Genomic DNA, 21,793 nt, shown 5'->3' on the forward strand with positions numbered 1-21,793 from the left:
CCCCCCCCCCCCCAAAAAGAAATTTACAATTCTTTTCATTTTTTTATATTTTAATAGTATTTTTTTCTTTTATTTTTTGAACAGTAACTTTGATTTAAAATATATTTAAATTATTCCTCATAATTTTTCTATTTATTATAATGTTTTATTTTTTATAGTATTTTTTACATCACAATAAACCACTGATAGACACTTCGTAAATGAGGTAAATGAAATTAAAATATATTAGAAACCACCATTAATACATTATACTGCGATTTAAATAGATATTTATAATAATTACAAAAAAATAATATCACCTATGATAATTAAAATTTAAAAAAATACTGTAAATAAATCAAATAAAAATATTATAAATATTATTGTTGTGTATATATATACAATGTGAAGTCACGTCTTCCGTAAAAGATTTAACGGAACATCTGCTCTCACATGGGCCACCAGCGCATGTGAAGCTTCTTTATTGCACAGTGGGGGGAAGATTCCAAGTTTGGTGCTCCGTTGCTATTTATGATTGCTGCGTGCTGCCACCAATGCAGCTTAGCCGCATGTATCACTGTGCCAACCTTGCATTCCCCGTTTAACGTGCATCTTCTCGCAAGACAAATAACAATAAGATCAGGCAGTGTCCATTGGAGATTACTTACACAAACCACCTGTTTTGTGTGGGATTATTAGAACACAGTTCTTATGGTCCAAACGATATATATAAGCAAGTCAACATGTCTGCTAGATGGAGCAGAAGGCCTAAAGAAAAGGAGGGGGGTGGGGTCCAGTTGTTGGCAGGCCACAGTTCAGCCTTCTACCCACTTGTCCTTTGGGTGGGTGGACAGCACCATCATCACCTTTATGCATAATTGAGTTGTGTTTGGAACATGGTGGCATGGGTCCAGCTCTGCACTCCACCATCAAGGCCTTCTTCTTTCACCCTCAAAGCTTTGTACCGAGTCAGTCTTGATGCCGACCTCAACTCAATGTTTCTTCCTGTTCTCTGCCATCATCAAATGAATCCTCCTCTACTATTATTAACAGGCCAACTTGGTCTTGTACAGTCCCCAGAATGATAAGCTCTTCCGTCGACAATAAGCATGCTGGATGCCAACTTTTGTCCTCCGAAATCATTAATTGCATCCATGTGCCGTTGACTTTGACCGTCAAATGGGATAAGGGCCTCGAGTTGGTGATGTTGGACCGGAAGCAAGCCCGAAATCGACCACATTATATATCTGTTTCTGTGTAGCCCGAGCCGAGCCCGTTACGATCGCAAATTATTGCCCGGTTCGGGCTATATATATGTATATTGCTTGGCTTTACGTTCCTCATGCTATGCCCAATCATGTTTGGTGCTCCTACGAAATGTCATTTCAATTGACTGGCACTCTCTCATGCAAATATTACAGAAGTACATACAACAGTTCCCGTGCTACGGCTTCTATGAATGATAAAGGAGAAGATAAGATCAACGAATGTTAACAGAGTAATATAGTGAGACGAGCACAATTTCCAGGAGTCTGTCAATGAAAGCGTGAAAAAGCTCCGAGATGAGTTCCCCTCCTGTTCTCCTTCCGCCCGACCCTCCCCCACCTCGTCATCTCATCCAGAACCAAGCATTCGAGCACAACCGGCCGTTTTCCCACTTGCTGATGATTCATCGGACGACTCCCTCCTTTCTGGCTCGTCGTCGCCTTCTCCTCACGCAGGGGAAGCTGCTCCTTCTCATTCTGATGCTGCCAAGAGCGCTACCCCCATCTCATGGGCAGGGTTGTTCCGGAGGGCTCACGGCATTGACGCTTGAAAATTTTCCTCTGGGCTTAAAGACAAGCTAAGCCGGATTCAGTCCTCCTCCGATCTTGAGCTCGTCTTGGACAAACAGGAGGTAGATGATGCGTGCAAAGCTTGGTCTTTGAGTTTATATGGTAAATTTTTTGATCGAACACCACCTCTAGATTACCTAAAAGCCGAACTACCCAAGAGACGAGGTGTTTCCTTTGCATGCCACATTGTTTCAGGTATGGTATGGTAGGCCACAGATGAGAACAGTGTGTTACCCAGAAGTCCACTATTAAACCCAAACCTTCGGAGAAGGGCCAACCGAGGGTTTCTGAACCAGTGTCCAAGGAGGAAGACGATACCCTTTACGGGCCTTGGATCAAAGTTCAATGACAGAACCGGACCAGGTCAATACACATAAGCCTTGGAGGGGATCTTGAACTCAGTTCTAGGCCTAACAAGGGTTCCAACGGTCCACTGCATGCAGAGACCAGGAACCTAGCACTGATGAGGTTATCCTCGTCGATCACACACCCAGTCTCTAGGAAACGGGCGACCCTGGTGTTCTGGGCAATGGTCGAACAATCCAAAAGGTGGGAGCGGCTCCTTTTAGGCCGAACAAATCGACTCGACATCCCAGAGGGCGTCCGATGCATCAGAAAGGTAAGGCGATCATCCTTAACGAGGAGTAAGGGGTTTCACTCATGAGACCAGTTGATGTAACCAGGGATGGTGCCCCATCCCCTATACCGAGTCTCACCTTTGGGAAACTACAACCTGCTGATTTGCACCTGCCAAGGCTTGTTTGAATGACGTGGGAGGCCTTTCGTACAACTCATGGGGCATTGAGTCCGAGGTGTGACCTTTCTCGATGGAGACGGACACACCGAGGCCAGCGTGATCGTCTTCTCCGACGGAAGACTTCCAGTTCCAGTCGAAGTCTACCAAGCTTCCATAGGAGGAACCCTCTTCTTCCCCTTCGAGACCATCACATGCCATGGCCGGGTCCTTTGAAGACATTGTAACCTGGGTGGCGGAGGCTTTCGGATCTACCTCGGAGGCCACAGAAATGGGGGATGACTCCTTCTTGCTAGAGGAAGAAGATCCGAAGCGGGCCAGAGAAGCCAAAACCGACGGTCCTAAAGCTCGATGACGCGGTGTGCACTGTAATGAACACTAACTCGGTAATGATTACTAACTCCTTATGGGTACTTTGGAATCACTATAATGATTGTCATTTTCGCAACCATAGAGTCGAGGTTAACTCTCATCGGTGTTGGATGCAGCAGAAGCTGCAATGTTTTCCATCTTTCTTTGATTTCTCTATGGAGACTAGTGCTTCCTTTGTGAGTTGCTCGATCAGGAAAAGTCAGCTCATTCTACATGCTTCAAAAGGTGCAGCTACCTTGGAAGCCCTACTCTCTGTTTCTCATCAGTGCTTCAAGAACATATGTATTCGTTCTAACAGTCTCCAGGTTATCAAGAGGCCCTCAACAGCTTTGATCCTTGGCCATGGCACCTGAGAAGCATTTCGAGCGATTGTGCATTTCTTTTTGATGAAGCTAAATTTGTACCTTCCTGATTAACGTTTAATACAGCTTTTATTTCCAAAAAGAAAACAGAGTAACATAGTCGCTACAGATTATTCTGTCAGTCTTGGGGAGACGGACAATACATCTCTCTAATATGAAATATTTAGAGAACAGAACAGGACATGTTCCTTCACGAAAAACAAATGAAGAGTAACAGAATAAGTAAATGGAACCCGAGTTAACATCCTCCATCTGTGTATCTCGAAGCTCCATGGCCATGGATCATTCATTCATTTCGTATAAAAAGAGTCCTGCGTTTGTGACAGAAACACAGAACAAGTTACTGAGGAAAGACGGAGAACGCAATAAGCGTAGAACCATGACATCTTTCTCTGAATGCCAGTGGAAGCTGAAAACCAACGCCAAGCTTGTGGGGTCCTGCGAACAGTCCATCTGTTGTCTAAAAGAAACACGAGAAGTAATTAAACGAGGGTAATAATTTGTTCCTGCAAGAAACAAAAGGATATATGTCGGATTGACTTAGCCAAGCAGCCACCGGCATGCATGCGGAGAAACCAGGAAGACGAGAACAAGCAAAAAGGGAGTACGGTGTGCTGCGTGGAATGATTGGGAGCTCCCTTCAGTCCAATTAGCGGGCTAAGCCAGTGGCCGGAGTTGCTCCCACACCATGCATTGGCCAAGGCTTATCCCCCACATTATCATCTTCAAGAGGCAACCTCCATCACCATGCGTGACTTCACCACTGTGAAACAAGCATAAGGCTTGGCCTAATCCATGGGATGGCAGCTCTAAACCACTCCTCAACCCTCTTTATTGGACTGAATGGAGCTCTTCTACCCCACTGTAACACCAGAAAAGGAGCAGAAACAACCAAATGTTCTCATCTGATGGACCCTCCCTCCCTATCCTCCCCTCCCCTCCCCCTCTCATATATCCCTCACCCTCTCTCTCTCTCTCTCTCTCTCTGATCTCGTAGCAAAAGAACAAGACTGTGGCTCTGCCCCACAGTGGAGTTCAGGGTAAAAGCAAATACCAAGGAGCGCACTCGACTCTTCGCGTGACTCCTCTGCGTTGCTTTCCTTGGCCTTGTGATCATCCACCGCGAGACTGTGAGGTTAAGCTGAACTGTGCCTTCTTTCCAGCCCACCGGATCGAACTCCCAAGACCATAAGAACTCAACGGCTTGGTGGTGCATGATAACTACACCCGTCGTGCGAGGAAAACACTGCCGCAACCTCGTCTTGGTTGTCCTCATGTGGCCTGTACTTCTCATGGGAGACGGTCGGAAATGTCCTTCTTGCTTCGGTGGAATTCTGGGCGACTCAAGCGTCTCGTAGGTGTCATATACTGCGAGGGAGGAGGGCATGTCCACAGTCGGGTCGTGTCGGATGGGATCGTACCGCCGAAGAAGAGGACAAAACCTAAATTTGTGTTGGATACGGAGAGATCCTGGAGCTGATGAAAGCGCGCCCTGCGTGAGGTACGTCTGAAGTCACATGGCGTCGGAGTTTTGAACCGGTTGCAGAGGACGACGGCCTCAAAAGAAGTGGAGCTGTTCACATACCAATCATTTTATTACACGTCATTTCTAAGAAAAAAAAGATTTTATCGTTCACACCTTTTCCTATCTTGTGATAAAGACGATCCCAGAAAACAAGTGGAGAAGAAGAGCAGAGAAATCACGGGAAGAGTAGAATAGAGGACATATATATATATATATATACAATGTAAAAGGGTGCTTCATCGATTCCATCAGCTGCGGCTATTAATATTCCTTGCATAAACTATAGTCTCACAAACTTGTCTCTATGCCATGAAACTGTCCCTTGTATTGTGATGCGTGTCTTGATCCGATATAGCTCACAATGTTCCCTAAGGTCCCACATTGGGTCTCTCAGTGTCATGGACCGGGTCATAATTGGAGAAGGGAACCCGGCCTTTCATTATGAGTTCATTGATGGCCGAAACGGGCAACTGGGTGAAGCATGGGTGGACTTATGGGCCATGAATAGGCCTAATGGGCTCGTTTCTCGGTCTACTTCTCTGAACCCATTAATCCAAACCGAACCGAGTTTGGATCTTGGTCGAGCCGAACCACAATTTCTATCGGTTCTCGGCCCGCCCGTTCCCCTGCCTTCGCCAAGACGGCGTCGCCCCCCTGCCAATAGAAAACCTAATCATCATATTCCCCCCCACCCGGTCTCGCTCTCTCTGACGACTCCTATCGGTTCGAAGAGGTAGAACAAGAATAGAAGACGAAGACGCAGGAGATAAAGCCGCAAACGGTAAGCTCTCTCTCTATCTCTCTCTTATTGATCTCCTCTGCTTTCGCGTTGCCTCCCCTTCGCTCCTCCTTGTTTCATCCTCAAGATCCCTTTTTAGGGTTCATCGACGCCACTTGTTTCCTTCTAAGAAAACCTAGGGCTTTCTAAAAATCTGTAGTAGCAGTCGCATGACGAGTGATTTCGCTGCATTTCCTGGTGTGTCCCGTTCCTGGAGATTGATGCTAACTAAAAGATGCTGTTCTCTGAGAGAATTTGGACCCGACCTTGTATTTCCTTGATAGATTATCGCTGTGGAAAAAGAAGCTAATAATGTTTAGTAGCTCAGCTCGCGCTGAAGCATTCGAGGTTTATAGGGTAGGGTTCACGTTTCGGATTGTTTGGACGATCGGTTCTTTGTGCAGTACATGCAAAGAAGTTTGGCCCTTCAGTCAAATGTGATAATGGGGCCAAGTCGTGTTTACTTAAACAAGTTTTAGTGACGCAGTTAAAATTTATTCTACGTTACCTTCTTTTTCGTCAGACCATAATAATTGGAAGTAGGAATGCTGAGCTTCCCCAAAAGATTGGATTGCTTTGTTGTATGCATAGTAGACGTTGGCATATCATCTGCAGCTGGTAATGCAACTTACAATTCAACTTCTCTGACTAGAATATCTTTAATGGTATTTAATTGTGGTTATGGTGTCTTCTTGTAACCAAGGAGCTTTTGTCCTAACTAATCCTGCACTGTCAATTGTTGGGTGGTGGGAGGTTTATGTGCTAGCGGAGGAGTACATTACTGTATATTTTTGTTTCCTTGCTGAAAAATGAAAAAAATTATGGCTTCTTGTTCTCCTTTTCCTTGATGATTTTTCAAAATAAAAGGTCATGTTTGGCATAAACATGTTGTGTTTTTTCCACTGTTAAAAAAAAAATTTATTTGTAATTTTTTCTATGCCTGTATCTGTTTATTGATTTAGGAAGTATTTGCAAGATTTTCCAGAATTTCAAGTATACTGCTCTCTAGTTCTATAAATTTCCAGTAATAGAATGATTCCCACTATTATGGTACTAACCCAAATTTGGAAATTAGGTTGTGGAATGTAAAATTGAGCCAAACAAACTATCTAAAATTGGAAAAAATGTTGTAATCTTTATTTCGACTAGGATTTTAAATGTAAACCAGCCAAAGCATGCCCGAAGTCTTGAAATTTGGCATTCTGTTTATACAACACCTTAGCTGATAATTAGCTGCCATATGATCACTCTCTCTTAGTAAAGGGTGACTGAATATGAGGAGAAAGAATGGCAGTTAGAACTTGTATTTGTTAATAATCATTTCATTGCTTATATGTGATATTTGCATTAAAGATACCACATTGTTTTATGCTTTTGAATTCTAAGCTTGGTAAAAAAAAGTCAGACAAAAAAGAAAACTCACTGCAGATATATGAGCTCGGGTGGTTTCTTGGGCCTTTGCTGATACTTGTAGATTCAAAAGCACAAGAAGAGAGGACAAAATGAAAATGTGAGATTTTTTAGCAGTCGGGTGTCCATACCCTGGACGAAATTGTTTTTTGCTATTGGGTGATGATGATTTTCCTTTTACAGTACTTGACGATCTTTTATGTCTGTATGTGTATGTCTATGATCTACCTTAACACATCTCTCTCTGTAATTTGGTTTGTTGGTAAGCAAGGTAGTCATGGATTGAACTTAGGCATGCATGATTGAGGTTGCCCCTTATGGGGAATGGTAGTTGTCTTATTTATCACTTAGTAAAGGAAGAAAAAATGATTTTCTTCTTCACTGCTTTATATGGATAGAAGTGATATGAGGTTTGGTTTATATGACTGAGGTTTCCCTTTATAGGAAATGCTAGTTGTCAGCATCTTATTAATCACTTAGTAAAAGAAGAAAAAATGATTTTCATCTTCACTGCTTTATAAGGATAGAAGTGATAAAGGTTTGGTTTATATTACTGAGGTTGCCCTTTATAGGAAATGCTAGTTGTCAGCATCAAAGTAATCACTTAGTTAAAGAAGAAAAAATGATTTTCATCTTCACTGCTTTATATGGATAGAAGTGATATAAGGTTTGGTTTATATGACTGAGGTTTCCCTTTATAGGAAATGCTAGTTGTCAGCATCTTATTAATCACTTAGTAAAAGAAGAAAAAATGATTTTCATCTTCACTGCTTTATAAGGATAGAAGTGATAAAGGTTTGGTTTATATTACTGACGTTGCCCTTTATAGGAAATGCTAGTTGTCAGCATCAAAGTAATCACTTAGTTAAAGAAGAAAAAATGATTTTCATCTTCACTGCTTTATATGGATAGAAGTGAGAAAAGGTTTGGTTTGACCAGATTATGGTTGAACATCATAGTTAAGGTTTTTCTATTATCTTTCTACCTTGTTTTTGGACCTTACTGTGTGTTTGTTGCTTAATTCTGTGTTTTATTTTTTGATCACCTAGACATGAGGTTTAAAAGTTTTTATAATGACCTAGAAGTCCTTAGTGGCATGTGCCTTTTGTTGGGGAAACGTGTAGCTATCTTGCTTTTGTACCCTTGAAGCTGAATAGGTTTGTGTTACTTTGATTGGGCGGATTTGCGCCCTTAGAACTTTTTATTTCACAGAATCAATGTTAATTCCAAGATGCAATAATATTATTGTGGAGAGGACGGGCTTTGGTACAATGGTAAGGTTGTTTCTTTGTGACATGGAAGACCAGGGTTTAAGTCACAGAAACAGTCTCTTTAAATATTTAAAGGTAAGACTGCATACATTTACTCTCGCCCGACGCTGCATTGGCGGGAGCCTCATGCACTGAGTACACCCTTTTAATAATATTATTGAGGACTGAAATCTGCTTTCAAGTCAATACTATTTCTGTAATTCATCTTTATTATATGAGCACTGTTTAACTATGTATTAGGATACTTAAATTTTTTTTTTGCTTGCCATTCTTGCAAACAATCACCTCTATGTCCTTGAAATATATTGATATGCAGGTTATGCTTGAAAATTTTGTTAGTGTTGTTTGTTTATTCAGTTTTTTCAAGTTTGAGCTTTTGAGAATTATTTATGAATGATCTTAAACTGCAAAATAGTTATAATTTTTCAATTGTGAATCTTGTTTCAGTAATGTGAACCACTTCTTTGGCCTAATTTTTCTTTTTGCTAGTGATTGATAACTGATTCATAGTGATCAGGTGTCTAGTTTTTCTTGATTTTTTAGTTTCTTCATTATTTTGTTTGAACTGTTTTTTTTTCTAGCAGTTTCATTCTTTCTTAAGTGTTTGGCTATGCTTCCTTTTTGATCGACAAACTAATCATGCATGAAGTACTAAACTTTGCGCTAGTTCATATTGCAAGGCGATTCATGGTGGTATCAGACGATTTTGTAGGTGTTAATGTTTTGCTTGATTTGGTTTGATGAACATTTCTATTTACACGCATGGCATGTGCTCATGCATATAATACGTTGTGATGAATTTTGTTCAACACACTGGTCATACCATTGTTTTTCAGTTGTCAGAGTGCGTCTATATTAAGCACCTAAGTGCAAACCAAATGATGGGTACATTGACGATCTCATGGGTTGTTACCAAGTTGCAGATTGCCTTGGCGGAACAAATATGACCACCTATGTTTGCTAAAGATGTATCCACTCATTTATTGTATATTTCTTAACCATATTAGTCTTTCTTGTGCAGTATGTTTCTTTAACTTACTGGAGACATTATATTGCAATTGATATTATAAACGTTGGCTATCTGTTTGAAACTAATCTCCTTTGGAACCGAGGAACAATTATGTGGCAATTATCCACCATCAACATAAACATTTATATCCATAAATTATGTTGAGTGTTTTTGCTGAAGTTGTTGGAGAATAAGTCACTATTGATTATAAATTGTAAGATTCATTTACAAAATACCATTAAAGAGTATTTTTTATATTTTTTCATTAATTCCATGTACTATTCCCTACTGAAATTCTTTTTTTGGTGGAAATGTCATTATCTTACTGCAGGTTCTTATAATCCATGTCATGCACATATAGAGTGGTTTTTCTTTACTAATTATGTCTATCTAATTTGCTTAAATTTGATTTTACTAGGCCATCTTGAATTTTGAAAGTTTCTTTGGAGCAGTATGGATGAAAGAAGGACATATGGGAAGAACAAATCCGGAAGTTTTAGAAAACGAACTTATGACCAATTTGATAATGGGAAAAGGAAGAAGCATAATTCTGGTCGTGATCATGGTTCTACAACCACTAAACCTATTGATACTATTTATCGCATCCTTTGTCCTGTAAAGAAGATTGGTAGTGTTCTTGGGAAAGGAGGTGACATAGTTAATACCCTGAGAGATGAAACCCATGCAAAGATAAGGGTTGCAGATGCTATTCCTGGGGCAGAGGAAAGGGTAATTATCATATTTAGTTACCTGTCACAATCTGAAAAAAATGATTCTGATCAGGATTTGGACGATAGTGATGGAAATGAGCTAGAGGATATGCAGCCCCATTGTCCTGCCCAGGATGCTTTACTTAAGATCCATGATAGGATTGCTGCAGATGAGATTCTACGTGGTGGTGTGGTACAATCAAAGACTGAACCCGATGATGTTGTTACTGCTCGAATTTTGGTCCCAAAAAATCAAGTTGGATGTCTCCTTGGCAAGGGTGGAACAATTATTCAGCAACTGCGAAGTGAGACCGGTGCAAATATACGTGTATTGCCTTCAGATCACCTTCCACCTTGTGCTATGGACAGTGATGAACTAGTACAGGTAATATAGTACTGTTTCGTATTCACGTATAATTTATTCTTGTGTACTTTCCAAGTGTCCAGTATAGGAAAACACCCAAATGAAACTTCTAGTTGGTTATACCTTTTACTTCATGTTTCTTTTGTCACACCGTCAGGTTTTCCAATTTCCAACTGCTCCACACGGCAGTAGTGTTTGTATTCATAATTGTTCTACCAATTGTTCATTGAGATTTTGGAGGAGTTGTTATTTTCTCTTTGGTTTCATCTGATGTTTTTGATCTTGCATTTCATATGTTTCTAGATCCTTTTGTCTGGGCATAATGAGTTTATGCAAGAATATTCTGGTTCTCATCAATACAGTACTAATTTCTGGATACACTTCCCCAGGTATCAGGAGTGCCATCTATTGTGAAGAAGGCTTTATACAGAATTTCAACCTTGCTGCATCAGCATCCCCACAAGGAAAATCCTCCTCTAGAAGATCTTATATATGCCAGTACCCAAGGTTCATATCACTCTGAACCTTCCGTACCTCCCCCATTGCCTCAGGGAAATCGAGTGTGGTCCCAATATCACTCTGATGCCCATGTTCCACCAACAATACCACGGTTCAGTAGGTACCTAGATGAGCCATCTGGGTATCCTCCTAGTAATTTTGGCAGAAGCAATTTTGGAAATGATGGTGAAACTGTAGAAGAATTTTCCGTTAGAATTTTATGTGCTACAGTGAAGATCGGTGGGGTGATTGGCAAGGGTGGGGTCAATGTCAGACAATTAGAGCAACAGACAGGTGCTCACATTCAAGTTGAGGACACTGCTCCTGAGGCTGAGGAACGTGTGATTAGTATTTCATGTAAGGAGGTAAGCTGCATGTAGCCAATAACATTGGATCTTGGGATGCATGCCAATTTAGATGATATAGATTTGTGCCTCTTAAGCCTTTGATGTTGAATACATAATAAAACTGCCTTTAATTGATAAACTTTAGGTTCCTTGGGATACAATTTCTCCAACAATTGAAGCTGTTCTTCAACTTCAAAGCAGAACAAGTGCAAGCTCTGAAAATGGTGTTATCACAACACGATTGCTTGTTCCATCTAGTAAAGTTGGTTGCATTCTTGGACAAGGTGGCAACATAATAACAGAAATGAGAAGGCGAACTAAAGCAGATATTCGTGTTTACTCCAAGGATGACAAGCCAAAATATACATCTGCGAATGAAGAACTAGTGCAGGTGATGTGGCAATGCCACTTCTTATTCTTAGCTTCCTTTACAAAGTTATCTTTTCCAAACATGTTTTTGTATATTTGTTTATCTTGGTGTGCTTGTGTTTTGATCCGACTTGCTTGTCAGAATGTCCATCTTTTGGTTTCCTGCTCAGCGTAGTAATTGTTTCGCTTTCATGTAGATTTCTGGAACTCGAGATGTTGCACGGGATGCACTTGCAGAGATTGCTTCTAGGCTCAGAGCAAGGACTTTCCGAGGCGGGAATGCTGCTGTTAATCCTGCACCTAGTGCACCTTTTCATGGAATTCCTCCTTTAGAAAGCAGGTCTGACCGAGGTGTACCATCATATGGAAATGCTGCTTTAGATTATGCACCACCGAGCCATTTTCGTGGTTACACTCCTGAAAGCTTTTCTGCTCGAGAAATGCCAACATCTAGCATGGTTGGACCTGGGAAATCTGTCGGTTACAGTTACCCAAAGGTATCATTTATGTCCTTTTTTACATTATTGTTCTATTTCTGAATGTTCATATATGTGTTTTATATTCTATCACCATTTGACTCGTAGAGGCTGGCACTTACTGTGAATTCCAGGATTTTGTGTCTGCTAGCAAATTTGAAGTTTCCTTTTATGAATCTTCTGATGCATTAGATTTGCGAACAGACAGTATGAAGGGTGCACTTGCATGTACTGCCACAGTATGATGTCTTCTAATCCAACATGTTTCTCGGTGGCCAAGAATATGATTTTCCAAAATTTAAATAAAACCAAATATTCAGATGTTCCTACTCCAGAAGGAGGTTTCCCTTTGATGAATTAACCTTTTCTCACCTTTTACCCTACTGTTTGGCACTTTTTAGTTTTTAGAGAGAAACTTATTAGGCCCTAATCACTGTAACATGGTAATGATGGAAAAGATGTTGCAAATTGTAGATCTAAAGCATAGTTTACGGTGGTGATAGCCCTTTAAATGAGCCTTACGAGAGTTGTGTTGCTAGTGTTCACTGTACAACCAGTGTCTTCTATTCAAATTTTTGTTGGTTGCCATACATTAGATTTTCTGAATGGTTGCTCACCTTCACTCATTGGCATTGGCATGCACATTTTGTTTTTGTTGGTAGCCAGTTTAGGTTTGTTGGTGGCATGGTTTGGTGAGCCATGGATGTCCTTACTATCCTGTTTCTATCCATGCTGACCTGAAATTTTAGCAATTAAAGTGGTTGGTTGATAGTTTCTTTGCTCAACGTTGTTAAGTTTGTTTGTTTGCTGATTCATGTTAATTCTGTATGTTCATCTGTTATGGAGACAGATGGTCTCCCTCTGTGTATAATCCGTGTACTTGTTCTGCAGGGTTATGATCTGCAGGGTTATGGACAGGCACACGAAGCTCAATACTATTCTACACCATCAGCTGCTCCTGGGTATCATAATGACCTACTCTGTTGTTTGTGGTAGTCCCATTGACATCTTTCTTGGTCTCATACATGTTGCACAGTTTCTCTCATTTGTCCAGGTACTCTAATTTTAACAGTTCTATGGACGTCAAGATTCCTAATAGTGCAGTGGCACCCGTTATTGGAGCTGATGGTAGCAATATTTCTGATATACATCAGGTATAGTGAATACATTATGTTTCTATAAATGGTTTATGATAAAAAGAGAAGAAACAATATAAGATAGTGAAGTTACTTAATGGTAGTCAAATTCCCCTCTTACCTATTTGATGATTGTATACAATAATTTTTCACTACAATCTGGTCTTTTAATGGCAATGAAATATATATACATAAATATATTTCATTACCATATATGTATGTATGTATGTATGTATAGATACACCATACATATACAAATGTTGCAGGATTTTCCATTATAGTGGACTTTTAAGTTGCTACGAGATGGTCAGTCCAGGATGATAAATTTTTTGCTATTACATACAAATGACACTAAATCTGGCTCAAGTTCTTGTGATTTTTACTCTTCTGCCCATCTAGGTTGGTGGACGGTTAAAATTACATGATCCACCTTTTGGTGCTCCGGAGCGTGTTGATATGCATGGTTCATCTGATCAGTTGAAGGTAGGACACGGCCCTCTTCCATCCTACATGACATCTGGGGGACAAAGTTTTCCACCATCTCAGGTACTTCGTCCATATTAGTCTGACTGGGAACCCGTGATTCTTTTGTTCCTTGTCAGTTAAATGCTATTCTGCTGTTCTTTAATGGCTGAAGTGGCACAACTATGCCTTCAATGTGTGGGTAGGTGAGCTGCTAACTTGTACCTGTTACCGTAGACAATGCTATGTTTACAGACTAAAAGATGATAATAGTTTTGTTATGAATTGTTGAATGATTTGATGATGCCATTTCCAGTTGCATATTGACGGAACAATATATGGGGCTTTTAAGCTTTGTAGCCGTGTGTTTCAGTACTTGGGATTCATGCCACAGACATTACCAGATTACATATTTTGCTTGGCTCTTTTCAGTCTTTAAGATTTGTACACTGAATCTTCCCAATATTTTCCTTTTTCCTTTCAAGCCTTATGAGTTTTGACTAATTTTTAAAGCACGCCTGAATCTGTATATCAGCGATCATCTTTTGACTGGCATTTGAAGAATCAGTTGATTGTGGTTGTGGTATAAGTTGTCATATCACTGTCCTAAAAATTGGCATGCTATTTGATATTCCTGTTCCTCATTGATTTTTATCTATTCTAAAGCATCTTCCACTCGGTCACACTGAGATGAAATCATCAGTCGAGGTAAATATTTAATTGGTTGGATCAAAAGAGTTTGCATTATTTTTTCTTTAGTTAGTATTTCAACAAAAGAAAAAAATAAAACTGTCGGATCTAATGTCTCTGGTTTGGATAATGTATTCAGGCATCAGGCATACACAAAGCACGGCTTCCGGTTCGTCGTCATTGTCCAATTAGTTCTGTATTCCCATGCCGTCACTCGACCGTACAGAGAAAGGTCCGCTGCGATCTCGGGTAAGGGTTATTATATATGGCGTACCGAGTCACCCTTGGAAATTTTCAGGGTGACATGGTCGCTCACGTGCTTGACGCAGTGAAATCCACATGAACGGCCGGGACCCACACCGGAGAGAGAGAGAGAGAAAAAAGCTTTTTCATCGAGGGAGTAGATTTAATCGAAAGCAACTCCCCGATCAAACAGGGTGCTCTATTTTGGGGGCCTTAGAAAGCTTTCCCAGGAGCTTTCTACCGGACAAAGATCTGATGATCCTGGCTGCTTTATACACAAATCGAAACTGCCGCAGCAAGCTCGGGCATATTGTCTTGCTTTTGGGTCAAGTCATTCGATCCTTGCACCAGTTTTTAGCTTCGGATCCATGGTGGAGTCAGGTCGTCGCTCTTCTCAAGTCCCATATCAAATTGGGCCCCCCACCCCCATCGCCATGCACAAGCATCGCCCCGATCTCCTTTTGTAGGAGATGCCAACCCTACCTTGAGCGTCGATGTCATCCCGCTTTCCTCAGATAAAGCAGTTGGTCGTCGTGCTCTTTAGCCAGCGTTCACGGCAAATGCACAACGGCAGCTGCCCTCCTCCCTTCCTCCAAGTGCTTGGCCCGGCAGCTCCCAGTGCACCGCCCTATCTCGCTTGCCATGGAGGCCACTCCACCAACGGCGAGGCTGTGATGTTTCTCCTCCATGTCTTTACCTTTCTCAGCTTCCTCCTCACTGTCCTCCATCTCGTTTCCTTCCTCCTCACCAAGCTGTTCACGTTTCTCCTTGAAAGAGCAGCCGCGACCGAGGAACAGATCAGGTAGGTACCTCGCCATCTCGCTCACTTTCGCTCTTACCGTCTCTCGAGTAACCTTCCATTGCAGGGATTCACATCTCATCTATCGAGATGAGATCCTGCCCGTAGACGATGACAGCTACTCCGGCATCGGAGACTTCGCTGCCGGCATCTTCAGCAGAGAAGACAGTCTCCTCTTTTTCTACAACCAAAGGGTGGTCAACGATACTCTACTTGTCGAACAAGAAAAGTGTTCCAATCAGCAACAGAACCTCTTGGAAGTTGATGAAAGCTTTGTCGCGGAATCTTGGTACGGTTCCCCTCTCGATCATCCTGAGCAGCTCGGAGTTGATGTACCGGCGGACGATGTCACAGAACCATCGGATGTTGCGTATCCAATCACATATGATGGGACTGACAGAGGTACGTTTAGATGCAACGCCTCCTTGTCGTCATATATCAGCCTTCAATTCTGCCTCATGACGTGGTACGCTTACGCTGTGAACAGATGAAGATGTTCACGGAGACGCATACCAGAATAATAAGAACGAGGAGGAGGAGGAGGAGGAGGAGTTCTCGAGCAAAGAGTTACGGCTGGAAGAAGACAAGGAATCGTCGGGTGGTTCTCTCACAGGTACTGACTTTTCATCCAAGAGCTCTACGGGGTGGAGAAACGTTGCGCTCTTCAGGGATTCGGAGACGGAGTGTCTCTTCTCCTCTTCCTCACAGAGAAGCTCTTCCCACTGGGAAACCTATACGTCGTTCCGAAGGTACGATGAGGAGAGACTGTTGTTCGACAGATTCAGTGCACAAAAACTCACGGAAACAGGTCCATTTCCTCTTGTATCTGTATATTTATTTACGTACTCCCTACGTGTCTTACCCTCTCATTTCATGGATCGGCTGAGTCTACGTGTCCATTTCCAGAATCATTTAGGTCCATAAGGTTCCAACCACGATCGATGTCGGAAAGGTTAGTTCACAGGCTTACCACACCGAAGAAGGAGGAGGGAGGCAGAGACCCATATCAAGAATTGGAGGCAGCTTATGTATCTCAGATTTGCTTGGCATGGGAAGCTCTAAACTGGAATTACAACAACATCCGGCAAAGGAGTGCCACCGGAGACGGTGAGCGCGCCTCTTGCACTGTATGCGTAGCTCAGCAATTCCAACAGTTTCAGGTCCTCTTGCAGCGGTTCATAGAAAATGAGCCCTGCGAGCGTGGTCGGAGGCCCGAAGTGTTTGCTCGGACGAGGATTTCCGCTCCCAAATTGCTCCAAGTTCCTGAGTTCCGTGGTAGGAACGCAGTACGGCCTTGTCGTTTGTCTGTTTGCTCGTCTTACAGCCTACCTCACTTGTGCTGATTGATTTCTCTGCATCAGAAGCTGATGAAGGTAAAGAAGACGTGATTTCGTCCACCGAGTTTTTGGCGATTCTGGTGGATGCGATTCGAACCTTCCTGAGCTTCCTTCAGGCAGACAAGGAGAATCCTTGCCAAATGCTTAGAGCATTCATCAAGAGGAAATCAAGCTCCGTGAATTCTACTCTTCTTCATGTGCTCAGAAGGGCTAATAAGAAAGTGAGCACTCCGTCACTCACTCTAATGTCTGCTTTCTTTCTTATGAGGGATGACATTATTTGCAGAAGAAGATGAGGCTCAAGGATATAATGAAGCGAAGGAGGTGCCTGGAAAGGAAGAGGCCGAATGGAGACGAAGAGACCGATGTATTGATGGGCTTAATAGACATGAAGATCGTGTCCAGGATTCTGAGGATGCCTGAGATTAGCCAAGAGCAGTTGCGGTGGTGCGAGAAGGAGCTGACCAGAGTAAGAATATGGGATGGAAAGGTCCTGAGAGATTCCTCCCCGTTGCCTTTCCCTGTTCACTGACTTGGACGTTAGTGTTGTATAGTCTACTGTGCTTTAGGCTAGACGACGCCCATCAGAACATTCCACCTGACCTCTGTCACTGTAAAGATAGATCGAGAGAGATGACAGTTCTGCATCAGACATGCGTAGAATAAGGCGATAAGTTTAGCATCTCTTCAACACCAAAGTCCAGTGAATAAAAGTGAAAGTGAGGGTGGAAAGATAAAGAGTAGGGATAGAAACAACCACAACTTCAGCTTTCTTTTGCTTTACGTGCTTAAAGTCTAGTGTTGGTATTTGGAGTACATATTACTTGATTACTATATATCATAGTAATGTGCTGATGCTTTTGGCTCTCATGAATGATGTGAATTGTGGCACTGATCGTACCGACTACCCTCAGCTAACCCTTAAGAAATCGAAGCCTTCATTTAATACATTGAACGCAAAGGAGAATTCTCGGAAAAGAATGTGAATGTAGATGCCACCTATTGGGCCGGTCCATTATGACAATGCCTGATGGACCGGCCCGGACCGGCCCAACTATAGCCACCTATGGTGGAGGCTATAGTTTGGGAGTTCAACTCATCCCCGTCGATCTATCACGATGCAGCTCATCTTGTTTGCTCCACTGCTTGGGGTCTATTCGAAAACAGGTGTAAAGTTGAAGCTCTTCTTACTCCCTAATCATACAGAGTTTGCAACACTCGATGCTCTCACGTAAGGGCATCATCATCCCATAAATTATTGATTGCACAAGTTATCATCATCATCGTCGCCATCGCGTAGGATTAGAGGAACCTTGAACACAGGTTTGGATGTCTGCGTTGAAAAAGATATCTGCTATGCAGTTGAGGAAATCTCTCTGTTATCAGAGGAAATCTCTTTGTTATCATGCCCCCGAAAAATCGAGCTCCTGTCAAGGATACCGATCTTGGACCGATGCAACAAAAATAGTTTGCGGGCTAGAAGCTTCGTGAGTGAGTCTGCTAGTTGATCAGCCGTGTGGACATGAGAGACACGAAGTTGATGTCTGACAACTTGATCTCGCACGAAGTAAAAGTCGATGGCAATGTGTTTCATGCATGAGTGAAACACTAGATTGACACATAAGTAGGTAGCTCCAACATTATCACAATATATTGTAGGAGTATGGGTAGAGCTGACTTTGAGTTCCTTGAGGAGATTTGTGACCCAATTGAGTTCGACAGTAGCGGTAACAATAGCACGATATTCAGCTTCAGTTGTAGACCGGGCCATTGTCTTTTGCTTCTTAGAACTCCAACTGATTGGATTAGACCCAAGAAAAACCACATACCCTGACGTAGAGGTTCTATCATCAAAGTTTCCCGCTCAATCAGCATCAGCAAAGGCATGGAGATGAAGTTGAGTGGTCTTACGGAGAAAGAGACCATGATTAAGGGTCCCTTTAAGATACCGTAAAATTCGTTTAACTGCAGACCAATACATAGCAGAAAGCTGGTGCATGTATTGAGATAATTTATTGACTGCAAATGAGATATCTGGACGGGTGAGAGCCAAGTACTGTAAGGAGCCAAGTACTTGTCGGTATTGAGTTGGGTCCGTGATAGGGCTGCCATCACATAATTTGAGTGATTCACTAGTAGAGAGAGGAGTGGCAACTTCTTTCGCATCCTGCATATTTGTCTTTGATAATAAGTCTTGAATATACTTTCTCTGTGAGAGGAGGAGACCTGAGAATGTAAATGTTGCTTCCATTCCCAGAAAGTAGCTCAAGGGTCCTAAATCTTTGAGGGAGAATCGATCAGCCAATTACTTTAAAAATGTCTAAATCTCCAAGGGATCATTGCTTGTAACAATAATATCATCTACATATACTAGAAGATATATTGTATTTCCATGTTGTTGTCATAGGAATAAAGAGGTATCAGACTTGGAGTTGATGAAGCCAACTGATATCAGAAACAATCCAAGTTCAGAAACGGAGTCCATAAATGACTTTTTGTAATTTGTAGACATGTCTCGGATACCGGTGATGAACAAAACCAGGGGGTTGTTGCATAAAGACATCTTCAGTTAAAGTCCCATGTAAAAAGGTATTGTTAACGTCCAATTGTCGTAAGTGCTAGCCTCTGGAGATGGCCAAACTTAGAATAAGCCGAATTGTTGTGGGTTTAACTACAGGACTAAAAGTCTCTGTGAAGTCAACTCTAGGTCGTTGATGAAACCCTTTGGCTACTAATCGTGCTTTATATCGAGCAACGGACCCGTCGGGGTTTCGCTTAATTCGGAAGACCCATTTACACCCGATGATGATGTCGTCATGTCCACTATAGTTGTTGTGGATCGACAAGTTCTGTAGATCAGAGGTAATGTGGTGTGACGTGCTAGAGTCCATGATCCAATTATGACTCGTAGTGTTTGGAGTAGTTGCGAGATTTGCTTGAGGCCAATGTGATTGTGCAGAAAGTCAGGGTCGAGATTGACAGACTTTTGCATAGTGACCGACTTTATCACATAATTGGCAGACAACTCTTCATTGATTTGTGTGTTGAGGGATCCAGGACTGCTGATGATTGAAGTAGCCACCTTGGTTGTCGTGATTGAAGTGTTGATGATGTAGAGGAGGGGTTTGGTTGGAGCTCAAAGATTCAGAAGGCATCTTGGTCGAACCTTTGTTGATAGTCTTGTTATACTGATAGCCCCTCCTCGTGGATTTTTGATTGACTTGAGCTATGATGGATGGTCCTAACAATTTATCCTCACGTTTGAGATATATCTCAAAATCAGTCAGCTTATCGTAGAGTTCTTTGAACGACACTGGTGAATCACGTACCCGTATTGCTGCTGCCAGTTCCTTGTACTCGTCTCCTAGGCCGTTGATGATATGGACAGTAACTTCTTCATCATTGAGGGAATGACCTATCAAGGCCAAGTTATCGATAATAATCTTTATGTTGTGCAGATAATCAGTAACAGTACTTCCCTCTTGTTTTGTTTTCATAAGTCCGGATAGGAGACTAAGCATGTGAGTTCGTGAATGATTTGCCAGGGTGGATTGTAACTTGCACCAGGCTTTGGCAGCAGTGTCACACGAAGATATGAGTGGGGCGAGGGATCCAACGACCGAAGCTTGAATTGCTTGAAGAATGAGACGATCCTGGCGTAACCATAGTTTGTGGTCCAGATTTGATACTGGACTGGATGCTCCTAGGATGTTAATCATCGCTGGTGGACAAGGAAGAGAGCTATCGACATAGCCTAGAAGGTCATAGCCAAATAGAAGATTAGAAAATTGAGTACGCCAGGATGCATAGTTGCCACCTTTGAATAATTTGAAGGGGATGAGGGTTGCTGCATTTATGGAGATAAGATTCGTATGTGGGAAAGTACTATGATTCCCTGTTAGAACAATAAGTGGAGTAACAGAGGTAGATGATGAAGACATGGAAGATATGGACTACTATGTGGGAGCAAGTAGAAATATGTAGCAATAACAAGGATCAAAAGAAAAATAAAAAGGAAAAAGTGTTGGTACTTCTACAGTAAGAAGCCAGGAAGAATGAACAAGTTCTACAGTAAAGAGGAATAAAAAGTAAGAAGTGTTGGTACTTTTCTACGGTAAGGAGGGAGGAAGAATAAAAAAAAAAAAATTCTGACCCAACAAATGCTTGGCGCTGCACCGTAGGCTTGGAACTTGGTGCGGTAGCCGTGGTCGAGACTGGAAGTAGGGAAGTTGCTGTCGAATGACCGATTGTGAGCGACGAGTGGGGGTCCAGCTCCACCTAGAGAGGGGGGACTGCCGCATACGAGAAAAAATTTGACAGCGGTGTGATGCTAGACAGCAAGAATTTTTCTCGACATCGACTTGATAGGGGTACTGAAATAGCAGTGGCTCCTCACAATTTCAGATTTCTTTAACTGAACAAACAGATTGCCTCGTATCATGCGTCAGAGAAGACAACCCGAGTCGGAGACATGCCGAGTGCTGTGGGCAGGACATGATCCTTTGATCGGCCTGCGCTAACATGCCAATTGAGTGACTGTTGACGGTCCCCAAGCACCATATAATATTCGCCTGTCGAAGCTACAGGGATCGTATTTTACTTGGTGTGTACCCATAGAGTATTTCTAGTGGCATACACAAAGCATGCAAGTGTGCAGCCGAGCGCTCTTCTGTAAAGGCAACTGCTGATCGACAGTCGAGAAATGGAGCAGTTCGATGAGGTTGGTAGATATTGTCAGTGAACAAAAACATTATTGCCTGGAACGTGATGTCATGCTTGCTGTCGTAAACTGACAGCACCATTGTCGTCCTCTCCATTGCTTAGTGTCTCCTCTGAGCACGGACAACGATCTGAGGCTTGTCCGATGGCTGCTGCTTGCTCACTCACTGTAGTATGTGATGGTTGGAAGGACGTGTGGGGTTTCGCAGAGCCTGTGAGGTTCTGGAAGGACGCGCGTTCGTACGGGTCGCCACACCGCATGTTGATGGATGCATATCCTGATCTATATATGGCTTGCAGCAACAAAGAAGCACAAATCTGTCATTTTTGGGAACGAGCAATGTCAAT

The 21,793-nt window shown here is 42.2% G+C and overlaps 2 protein-coding genes across 8 annotated transcripts; both read left to right on the top strand.

Moving 5' to 3' along the window:
• The first annotated feature begins 5,452 nt into the window (after positions 1-5,452).
• Positions 5,453-14,012, top strand: LOC135586518 (KH domain-containing protein HEN4-like). Of its 7 annotated transcripts, none has more exons than XM_065134945.1 (8): positions 5,453-5,608; positions 9,714-10,390; positions 10,759-11,232; positions 11,360-11,605; positions 11,781-12,080; positions 12,951-13,021; positions 13,096-13,213; positions 13,595-14,012. In XM_065134945.1, the coding sequence occupies exons 2-8, from the start codon at positions 9,749-9,751 to the stop codon at positions 13,757-13,759; spliced, it is 2,016 nt and encodes a 671-aa protein (XP_064991017.1). In that variant the 5' UTR covers positions 5,453-5,608; positions 9,714-9,748; the 3' UTR covers positions 13,760-14,012. The 7 variants fall into 7 exon arrangements, with proteins under 7 accessions (XP_064991017.1, XP_064991046.1, XP_064991043.1 ...); XM_065134974.1 differs by having other exon boundaries at positions 13,114-13,213; XM_065134971.1 differs by having other exon boundaries at positions 12,966-13,021.
• Positions 14,013-14,151: 139 nt separating this feature from the next.
• Positions 14,152-17,533, top strand: LOC135628362 (uncharacterized). Its single transcript, XM_065134989.1, has 6 exons — positions 14,152-15,392; positions 15,457-15,791; positions 15,877-16,197; positions 16,296-16,664; positions 16,751-16,947; positions 17,013-17,533. The coding sequence occupies exons 1-6, from the start codon at positions 15,085-15,087 to the stop codon at positions 17,256-17,258; spliced, it is 1,776 nt and encodes a 591-aa protein (XP_064991061.1). The 5' UTR covers positions 14,152-15,084; the 3' UTR covers positions 17,259-17,533.
• Positions 17,534-21,793: the final 4,260 nt, after the last annotated feature.

The sequence above is a fragment of the Musa acuminata genome, chromosome BXJ1-3 (genome assembly GCF_036884655.1).
Source record: "Musa acuminata AAA Group cultivar baxijiao chromosome BXJ1-3, Cavendish_Baxijiao_AAA, whole genome shotgun sequence".
NCBI classification, from domain to species: Eukaryota; Viridiplantae; Streptophyta; class Magnoliopsida; order Zingiberales; family Musaceae; genus Musa; species Musa acuminata.